Below are 11,371 nucleotides of genomic sequence, written 5' to 3' on the forward strand. Positions count from 1 at the left end.
CAACAAACTTCATCCGGTGGATTCCCTCAAGCATAGGAAGCTACCAAACTCATTTGTCACCGATACACTGGTGTCAGATACGTATTTTATTCCTTTACTCTTTTATCTGTAGAACTAACATTTTTCTGCAGGTATCGGTGTATAAAGAGTGATTTAGGATCGCAGAACGCCTTAAATCATTCTCCGTCCCTATCGACTACTTTGACTATCGTTTTCGAAAATAACGTTTCTACAAACTCAGTCAAAGTGAGGGCTTCTGTAGACACCTAAAAATGTCTCCCCAAAACCAAACCCGATGATGAACAACCGTTCACCGCCATTATTCGTCGGGTTAAGTGTTTAATCTTGGAGTGCTTAAATCAATATTTCCATTTCATAAACCAACCCAAATTCTAGCCCATTTCCCCAAACCATAACTTATTTTCCTCTTTTTTTGCCTTTAAACCCAAAATAATTCATTTTGTGTCCTTTAAAATCATTCATTTCGTGTCCTTTTTATAAAAACGTTTAGTACAGTTTATTTTTGTCCATTATCTGGGTTCAATGATTAAATATTTGGATGGGACTTTAAAAGAGCTTTCCAACGGTATATTATAAGCCCAAATCTGAGTTTTAACGAATAAGTTATGACCAAAATATTAAGCCAAGCCCAAACCGAACCTAAGCCCACCTTACCTACAACCCAATGATCATGTGGAGGGTCCAAATTATTTAATCCCATTCCTAAACCAATTAGGATTAATTAGATGCTTCTATAAGTTTCTAAAAGATCTTAATTATCCTTTTTGAAAAGATAAGATTAAAGATTTTGTAATTGAATAAAACTTTTCTTTTTAAAAGTCCTAATTCTATTCGAATTGAAAGACGTTCAAAGATAGTCAAATATGATTTTCGTACCTCATGTTTTTTATCCAAATTTTATATGGTTGGATAGCCCTTGAAATTATATTTCCAATGATATATTATAATATCAATTTCGAGCTATAACAGAAAAAATATGAATAAAATGTCAAACTCTATCCAAAATTGACACCGTCTCACTATTTTGGCCATATATTTTATTCTAAAAAATATTTTAATATGATTTGAATTGGGGTAGAAAGTAGACTTCAATAGCTTTCCAACGATATCTTATTTATCTTATTCCAATATCTGGATCAAAAGATATAATAATTCGGATCTTATCTTGTTTTTTCGACCCTTCTTTTTTCTCTATAAATGGAGGTCATATATCCCCTTTTTCAATCATCAACAAGCTTGATCATCAAATAATTCTCTTCTCCCTCTTTATCCTAGCCTCCCAATTCTTTCACTATTCATTCCTTTAAGCACTCCAAGGAGTCCATATAATACACAAAGAATTATTGTGCATTAATATTTAACCAATTTAGCATAATAATAGTTTGGAGCAAATTGAATCTTTGTTTGTCTGCCTTTGAGATCGCAGGAAACACTTTTCACTATAAGAATCGAGTAGAGGCCAATACGGGCGAATGTGACTCCATGACTCACTTCGTACCATCATCCCAAATCCTCCTTTTGTGGTTCCGAACCATATGGAGTTAGTAATCTCATGGATTATGAATGGGGTGTAACCTTCACGGGTCAATCGTTGTTGCCTATCGTTGTCTCTTATCGTGGTTGCCTTTTTATGATCCGTGAACGGTTTACAAGTTCCTTAAAAAATTGTTGGCGGCTCCCTACTTTCCTTGTCCCTAATCGTATATGTCAATTCTCACCTCCTAAGAGTGCCAAGTATATTCACACATGCTTTAACGTAGGCGCACATCAAACGACGCTTACAGCTGATACTATTCCTATTAAGGGTGATGGTAATCCCTCTTTGGTGGGATGATTGTTGTCTCATGGAATATTAGGGGTCTTAATGACCCTGACAAGGTAACTGCTGTTAAGCAGTTGCTGAAGGATCATGATGGTTATGTAATTGCTATACTTGAAACGAAAGTCAAAATCCGTAATCAATGTTCTATTCAGAAGAAGTTTAGTAGATCTTGGACTTGGCATTGTTCTTATGATCACTTTGTAATAGATAGAATTTGGATTGGTTTGAAACCTGATAAAGTGACTCTTAATGTGTTGACTTGCAGCATGTTATTTTATGCACCTTTGTCTATGGACTGCATTCAATTAAAGATTAGAGACCTCTCTAGACCTGATTGCAAGCTTTGGGGATTTCTCTACTTCCTTAGATCTATATAGGAGATTTCAATTATGGTCTATGCTCAGAGGATAAATATAATGGGAATCATGTTACTGATGCTAGAGTGAGAGATTTCAAGGATTGTGTTGAGATTTTGGATCTTGCTGAAATAAAAAGTAAAGGATCTTTCTATTCTTGGTCAAATAAGGGTGAAGGTGAGAACAAAACTGCTACAAGAATTGAAAGGGATCTGGTTAATGAAACTTGGATCCATTGTTATGGTCAAGTGGAAGTTATCTATCTCCCTCCCTCCCTCTTTGATCACTGCCCTCTCTTATTTGATAATGTTACTGCTGGCTCATGAAAGGGTAGACCCTTCAGGTTTTTAAACTGCCTTGCTGAGCATATAGATTTTCAGAAGGCTGTTCAGGATTTTTGGAATTCTAGTGAGGTTTCTACTTATCCAATGGTGACTGTTTTGAATAAATTAATTCTGTAAAGATAGGCCTTAAGAAGTTGAATGTTAAACATATTTCTAACATCATTAAGTGTTTAGAGCAAGCTCACAAAGATCTTAGTGAAATTCAGGAAAAATTAGCTAGAGATTGGACCAATAGTCACCTTTAGACTCTTAAGATTCCTGTTATTGATAGGGTGAAGCATTGGATGAATATTCAAAGCAGCATTTACAGGAAAAGTCTAGAATGTACTGCATTAAGCTTAGGGATGCTAACTCTCACTTCTTCTCCATGATGAAACAAAGGCAAAATAAAAATAGAATTAATTCGATTTATAAAAGTCAAGGGATTTTGCTCAAGGATCCCGTTCTTATAACTGATGAAATTCTTGGCTTCTATAAGAATATTTTGGGATCTACTAGTCACTCTGTTCTTGGGGTGGATCTGTCTACTATGAGAAATGGTAAGCAGCTAGACATATCTGCCAGAGATTTTCTTCTGGCAGATGTTACTCATAATGAAATTGATCAGGCCCTTAGTGATATCAGTAATGATAAGGCTCCTGGTATTGATGGCTTTAATGCCGTAGTTTTTAAACAAGCTTCGAGCATTGTAAAATCTGATATTTATGATGGAGTCCTTTATTTCTTCTGTCATGGAAAATTTGCTAGGCAATGGAACTTTACTACCATTACTGTTGTGCCTAAAGTGACTAATCCTTCTTATGCATTGGAGTACAGGCATATTTCTTGTTGTACTTTAGTTTATAAACTTATCTCTAAAATCATTATAGCTACACTTGCAATTGTTATTGGTTTTGTCATTAATGATGCTCAGGAAGGTTTTATTCCTTGTAAGCACATTGGTGATAATATTTTGCTTGCCACTGAGCTTATAAAAGGATGCTCTCACAAGTTTATTACTCCAAGATGTTTATTGAAGATTGATCTCATGAAGGCTTATGACTCTGTGGAATGGAGTTTCTTGGAAACTGTTCTCGGTGAATTAGGCTTTCCAAACAGGTTTATTTCTTGGATTATCAGATGTGTAACTGCAATTTCTTACTCTAACTTGATTAATGGATACCCTACTGTCCCTTTTTCTGCCAAGAGAGGTTTGAGATAAGGTAACCCTATGTCTCCTTTTCTTTTTGCTGTTTGAATGGAATACCTTTCTAGATGCTTAAAGGAGATGACTTTGAACCCTGATTTCAATTTTCATCCAAGATGTTCAAAGTTAGGTATTACTCATATGATGTATGCTGATGACTTGCTTCTTTTCTCTAGAGCTAATATTATTTCTATTCAGTTGGGTTTTCAAGCTTTTTAGAAGTTTTCTTCTGCTGCTAACTTGGATAAAAGTGATGTGTATTTTGGGGGAATTACTGAGCAGGTTCAAACTGATCTTCAGTCTGTGTTGGGGGTTGCTAAAGTTTCTTTGCCTTTCAAGTATCTAGATGTGCCTCGTTCTTCTAAAAAGGTAACTATCTCCCACTGTAGGCCTTTGGTTGAGAGAGTGACTGCTAGAATTGAGGAATGGGCTACTAGGCACCTCTCTTATGCCGACAGACTTCCTTTGATCAAAAGTGTCCTTTTGGGTATTCAAGCTTACTGGTCCCATATCTATATTCTTCCTAAGAAGATCTTGAGGGAAATGGACTCAACATTTAGATGCCTTTTGTGGAAAAGTAAAGGTAATCCTAGCAAGAAAGCCTTAGCTTCTTGGAAATATATGTGTTTACCTAAGACTTATGGTGGATGGAATTTGACATGCCTTGAAGACTGGAATAAGGCTGATGTTACTAAAGTCTTATGGGATATTTCTCGTAAATCTATCTGATAACCTATGGGTTAAGTGGATTCACACTTACTATTTTAATAATAGAGATTTTTGGTCTGAACCTGTTCCCAAGAAATGTTCCTAGGTTTTGAAAAAGATTATGCACTGTAGAGTTTTAATTGATAGCATTGGAGGTTGGTCTGGTATCACTCTTTATGGAAAAATGAGTATACTCAGATCAGACCTCAAGATGAGAAGGTTGTTTGGAAGACATTAATCTGTAATAAGCCTGTTTCTTTACCTGGTTAGCATTATGGAACAGGCTGGTTACTAGAGATAGAATCCTTGTTGGAGTATCCCTTGTGACACTTTGTGTTTTTTCTGTTCTAATGCTGCAAAAAAGTTTCTCACTTATTTTTTGATTGTTATTATTCTGCTAGCATTTGGAATAGAATTTTGCAGCTTCTTAGTTATTACAGAGTTAAGAAAAGCTTCTCTTCTAAAGTGCAATGGATTCTACAGCATATCAGAAGATCTATTGGTAGGGGCAGACTGTTGTTAATGTTCTTTGTAGAGATTGTTCACTGCATTTGGATTCAGAGGAATTCTTTAATGTTCACAAGAGATTACAAGCCTGTAGACATAGCTTTTAGGGATATAATTTTTTCCGTCGCTTGTAGATTTCTTGTCATTGATAAGAAGTTGTTGCTTATTTAGTGTTTGTCCCTGTCCTTGCTTCCTGTGCCCTTTCAGGAAGATGGTAGGAAGCTTGAGGCTGGGTTGGCTTCTTCCTCTCTAATGAACCTTTCCTAGTAGTGGTGATTTGGGGTATTTAATAACCCCAAGTGGACCAATTAGAGAATGACACGTGTTTATTCTGGGAGGTGCCCAAATGGACTCCCCAGATGGGCGACACATGTCACTCTAATATGCCCCCTGAGAATGGCAGCCTTCAAGGCCTAAATCCCAAGAGGCGCCGCAAAACGGCGCTGCCCTAATCCCTAGGTCATCAAACCCTAGGGCAGGCCACATTTTTCTAGGAACCTATATATAGGGAGATTCCCCCAATAATTGGGACAATTTTGACACCTAGAACTTTACGCCTTAATCACTAAGGCATTTATTGCTCTAAAAAATAGAGAACGTCTGGGCTCAGAATCTGAGCAGATAACTTACTTTCCGCACGTTTTGCTCCAATTCTGTACTAACTTAATTAATCTTTAGAGGCAGACCTCCGACCATTCGGAGCTCCGTTCGTTTTGCAGGTACAGGCGTCCTTATCGAATCCAATATTTGAGTTGTAACTCACCAAAGGGACACAAAAACCCCTGAATGATTTGGCGCCGTATGTGGGGAGAGTACCTCTAATATGGCTTCACAAGATCAACCTGTGGCGCCTCTAGAGACCAATCAGCCTCCGGAAGAAGTGTTGGTCTAGCCGGACCATGACTCAGGTGATGATGGAGACATCGAAACCTATGTGGCCCATGATGGGTCCCTCATCTCTAAGCACATCCGTCATAAAGAGAGGCGAGAGTGCAATTCTAACCAAGCAGGTCCAAGCAGGCCCCCTGGACAGTCAAGTAAGCCCTCAGGGTAGCCGGCTGATCTATCCTAGACGGCAAGATTAGCTCCAGTCACCCGAGATGAGCTCATGAAATTCATGAGCAGTTTTAAGGGTGAAATTATAGATTTGATCACCAAGCGGTCGACTTTTCCTAGAAAGGAACAGTCGACCAAGAAACCAACACAACCTAGAACGCAAAAGTCGACATCTATGTCGACTTATTATGATAGCTTTCATAATACCTTTGTAACACCCCGACCCCAAACAAATTAGGGAGGGGCCTATTGTCACGAAATGCACATCGAGGGCCAACAACTGTCCCAACAAACCAACACAAGTCCTTCCAGCGCATTTTATCCTCACTCATGCGCACCCCGAAAAAACTTCCCAGGAGGTCACCCATCCCAAGACTACTCCCAGCCAAGCACGCTTAACTATAGAGAATTCTTAGCAAATGAGCTCCCTAAAAAGAAAATGCACCTTGTTGGTATGAGTAGTATATTAAACTCCTTTTAAAGCAATCATGAGGGGTATTACATACACCCCCACTTGAGAACGGAAACGCCCTTGTTGCGCCTGGAAAGCTAGGGACTCCAGTATTACGCCTAATGGCAACTGGGTAGCCAAAGTGTTACATCCAGTCTGGCTATGTCCATATGGCCCCAGAATTCTCCCCAGCTAGACGACTGACCTATGATTAATTATCCACGGTCAGCACGTGGTCGTAGGGTTGCTCTGATACCATTTATAACACCACGACCCCAAACAAATTAGGGAGGGGCCTATTGTCACGAAATGCGCATCGAGGGCCAACAACTGTCCCCACAAACCAACACAAGTTCTTCCGGCGCATTTTGTCCTCACTCATGCGCACCCCGAGAAAACTTCCCAGAAGGTCACCCATCCCAAGACTACTCCTAGCCAAGCACGCTTAACTATTGAGAATTCTTAGCAAATGAGATCCCTAAAAGGAAGATGCACCTTGTTGATATGAGTAGTATATTAAACTCCTTTTAAAGCAATCATGAGGGGTATTACAACCTTTGTTAGGAATTCTCAATCTTTACAAGGGACCCCGTCAAGCGACCTTCTCGTCCAAACAGGACCCCATGTAATCAACTCGGCGTAGTATATGGCACAACCATTATACAGGCCGCCTGCTTTTCCCTACATCTAGTATGCCTTATTCGGAGGACAGGCGGCATATAACTACCAGACTATAGACTGGCAGCTTTGGCTACAAAAACTTGGGGAACAACCCTCTGCGTTCTCCAAAGAAATAGCCGAGGCCGAACAGCTGGCGAAGGTTAAAAATGTATTGGTTGGGACCTTTGATGGTACCACCAACCAGAAGATCACCTTCTAGCATACACCCACCTTATGTACTTATAGGGGTTGGATGATGTCGCATGGTGTCGTTGCTTTCCAGCCACCCTAAAGGGCATAGCCCAATAGTGGTTTTGACAATCTGTCGGCTGGTTGCATCAATAGCTTCAAGACGCTTGTGTTCTTGTTTGCTTCTAACTTCTCTATGAAAATCCTTGAAAATAAAACGAGCCTTGATCTAGGCCATGTGCAGCAGGGAGATAGAGAAGGGATGCGATCATAAGTCAGGAGGTTCAATCTAGTGAGAATCCAGATTCAAGGACTGTTTGACGTAGTGGCTTATACAGACTTTTTCAAAAGTCTAAAGGACGGGTCGACTTTCAAGTTCGAACTCGTCCGCAAGAAAATTTTCACCCTCCAAGGAATCATGATGGAGGCGGAAGCCTACATACAGGTGACCGAGCTCTGCTCCTCAAATAAGCAATCGGACTCAAAGAAATCTGACCGACAGAAGGAGAGTCGGCCTGCTCAGCCGTCTCTAAAACTAGAAGAGAGCAAAAAGAAAAAAAGAGATATGGGTAGTTGATAACTCCGATCAGCCGGCCCAGAAGAAGAAGAAACAGTGGAAGTAGTACGTTCCATGGTATGAGTTCCACAAAGACAGCTACTCCATCCTCATGGAGATAAAAAGATCGGCTGACTCTGGAGAAGCCAACTCCTATGAAAGGTTCCGCTGAAATTCGGAACAAAAACAAACACTGCCATTACCATGAGGATGTCGGCCATGACACAAACGACTGCTTCACCCTCAAGCGGACGGGTTGACCGTCTGGCCGGCAAAGGAGCGCTGAAGTCCTATGTGAAGTCTAAAGTGACTTCTAAGGCGAATTTGGGGCAGTCTTGAAAAAAGATTCCCCAGCCTGCAGATACTTCCAAAACCGATGAGGAGCCGGTCTAAACAATAGCAGGCGGATTCGCCGGGGGTGGCCCGACCTGCGGGGCACCAAGGACCATATGTGAAAGATGGTCCATTCTGTTGAAGAGGGACAGGTGGCTAGCACATCCGTCTTCCCCGAAGTCATAATCACCAAAAAGGACAGAGGCAAAGTCCGTTGGCCGCATGATGACCCTGTAGTCATTGAATGAAAAGTGGCGAATCAAAAGGTTGGTCGCATCTTAATCAAAATAGGAAGATCCTCAGACATCATTAGCTGCAAATGTCTGTCCAACCTTAAATACAGACTCAACATCATAATGGATGCCTCCCATCCCCTAGTCGGGTTTGGGGGAGGAGTTTTGCACCCAGTCGGACGGATTGATCTGCCTGTCCGCCTGGGAGAGAAAGGAAGCGATCTTCACATGACCAACCAATTTCTGGTGGTTAAAGAGATGATCGCCTACAATCTCATTCTTGGCCGACCCACTCTCAACGAGTACAAGGCCGTCATAATCCATTCCCTCATGCTGGTCAAGTATGAGAAGGATGATGGAATTGTTGGCTCCGTGAATGGGGACCAGAAGACGGCTCGAGAGTGCTACCTCTCGAATATCAAGCCCGCGGCAGGTTCAGCCTGCCAAGGCTAAGAACCAATAGACCTTGTGTAATACCCCGAATTTTTTAAATGTATTTCTAATTAATTAACTAGTATTCTCTTAAAAAGGGTATTTTAGTAATTTATTTTACTATTTGAATTTTGGAGCCAAAATGATATTACAATTTTGGTGTCAAAAGTATTTTAAAAACTCAATTATTATTTTTGGATTTTGGTTAAGATTTATTATCCATTTATTTTATTTTAAAAACCGGATTATTTATATATATTTTGGATATTTTAATTAAACAAAATTATATTTTCTTATTTAATTTAAAAGGGCCAAATTTCCTAAATAATTAGCTAACATATTCGGATTTTCTAAGTAGAAAATATGATTTTTCATAGTTAAATTAATTAGTGAGTAATTGGTATTTTCCTATTTAATTATTTTATACAAAATATATTATTTACACAATTATTTTTAATCCTTAAATCTAGTTGTAGACACCCAAATGTGTCTCCCAAAAAACCAAACCCAGTGATGAATATTTTTCACGTAATTTGATTATCGAACGAAGTGAAAATGAGGAAAGTCTAGTGTAACACCCCAATAATTCTCCTATTTCCAAACCACTTACTTTAAATAAAAATAAAGGAGAACCATTGGCATGTTACCGCCACGTGTTAAAACGTTAAGGCTTTATCAAAGTGTTGTAGCGGAAATCCAACTTAAATCATAAAATAATATAATTTAGAAAACCAATAAGTCAAAGCTTACAAATTGGAACCATAAAGGCCCTTGTTAAATCAAACCAATATTCTAAATCTTAAAACATAATTAAAATAGTAAAACATAAATAAGTTCAACACAAATAACGAATACCCTCAATCACACCAATCCCTTGACAATGCGTATGTCAAATCCCCGAACATCACATCATCAAGCTAACCTGTGCAATACTGCTCCCCAATAATACAAGTGTAATAATTGGAACATCACAGGGTCATTGAAAGGCGAAGGCTATGACCAAAAGAAAACACACACAAAAGCACGCAATCAGAAAAGCTGAGTACATACAAGCTACAACGTACCAAACCTAGCATGATCAATTAATTAAAGTAAATAAACATACAACACGAATTCATTAATCAAGATTCTACACTTAAACAATTCAATTGACTCAACATACTTACTAACCAATTCCAAACACTTGACTCTTTGTATTTAGTTTGATTAATTTAATTTGGAGTAAGAAATAGATGAGGTTGTCCAACCCACCAAATCATTTTTGTCCCAAATGACCATTTAAAATAAAAGTTTAGCGCAATGTAAGAATGGGCGCGACTCCATTCTCACAAAGTTAGTCTAGGATCCCATCTCACTTTTATTATGAAATAAAATGTAAATACCAAAAGAAAAGAGGACATGTTGATCAAACAAGGCTCGGAAAGCCACGGGCTACCACCTTGTACCCTAACCCATAATTGTCAATACTCTAGAAGTGCACGCTTTTCAGAGTTTTATTGCTCATCCATGTTCTACTTTACGTGATTACAATTTTAATTAATAGCCGACTCAATCAAATAGACCATACATAAAAATCATACATCAATTTACTTTTAATCTTATTTAGGACAATGGTGATCACATCACAAATTGACCTTTAATTCCATTAAACTTCCAAATTATCCGAATTGTTGAACATAGTCAACCCACCTAGCCATTTCGACTTAATAATCCACCTTTACTCAACATACTAACAAGTCATGATTGAGTAATAAATAAATAATAACCTTGTGGAATAATTAATAAATTCATTCCACTTAAACCATTCAATTCCAATCCTATAATAATCCAAATGTGGTTAACAAACCAATCCAATATGTTTGTATCAACATTCCATAGAAACAATTAATCCAATATAATTCAACATGCTTGCATCTATAATTCCATACAAACATAATCAATTCACTAAAACATGTCCCATAAATATAAGCACATGCATAAATCAAATGTATAACCAAACAATTTTCATCCAAGTGTTCTCTAAACATGAAACTAAGTTCTTTTCTTTTGGTACCTAAACATGATACTACTTACAACGAAGTAGACATGTACGTACCTCGTGTAAACAATCCTTTGTGTCACTTTTAATCACTTAAAAGTCTCATAGAAAATAATCACTTCCTAGAAAACAACCAACAACAATAAATTAATACTTAACCATATTTCCAGCAATATAAATTTGATTAAAATCCGTAAAACTTCATTAAAAACATGTTTTTATGCTTAATTAATTATTATAAATACAATAGGAACAAAAGCCTCAAATTAATTGATCATTAGAACCCTAAAATCCCAATTTAAACAAATAAAAACCCCAGGTTTTAAAATCACAAAATCTGAAAATTTATAACATAATTAAAATCTGAATTATAGGTTTAAGCTATCAAAAACATGATTTTGATACTAAAAATATAATTTTTATGCTACAAAATCAAAACCCAAAAAAATTAAATCAATTCTAAGCAAAACTAAAAACTA

The 11,371-nt window shown here is 37.9% G+C and overlaps 1 protein-coding gene across 1 annotated transcript; it reads left to right on the top strand.

Annotated features, from left to right (window-relative positions):
- Positions 1-1,851: 1,851 nt before the first annotated feature.
- Positions 1,852-4,458, top strand: LOC110686884. The gene is made up of 5 exons (XM_021863495.1): positions 1,852-2,082; positions 2,211-2,414; positions 2,529-2,630; positions 2,815-3,666; positions 3,949-4,458. Exons 1-5 carry the CDS (start codon positions 1,852-1,854, stop codon positions 4,456-4,458), a joined length of 1,899 nt encoding a protein of 632 aa, XP_021719187.1.
- Positions 4,459-11,371: the final 6,913 nt, after the last annotated feature.

This window comes from Chenopodium quinoa, unplaced genomic scaffold (assembly GCF_001683475.1).
Source record: "Chenopodium quinoa cultivar QQ74 unplaced genomic scaffold, ASM168347v1, whole genome shotgun sequence".
NCBI classification, from domain to species: domain Eukaryota; kingdom Viridiplantae; phylum Streptophyta; class Magnoliopsida; order Caryophyllales; family Amaranthaceae; genus Chenopodium; species Chenopodium quinoa.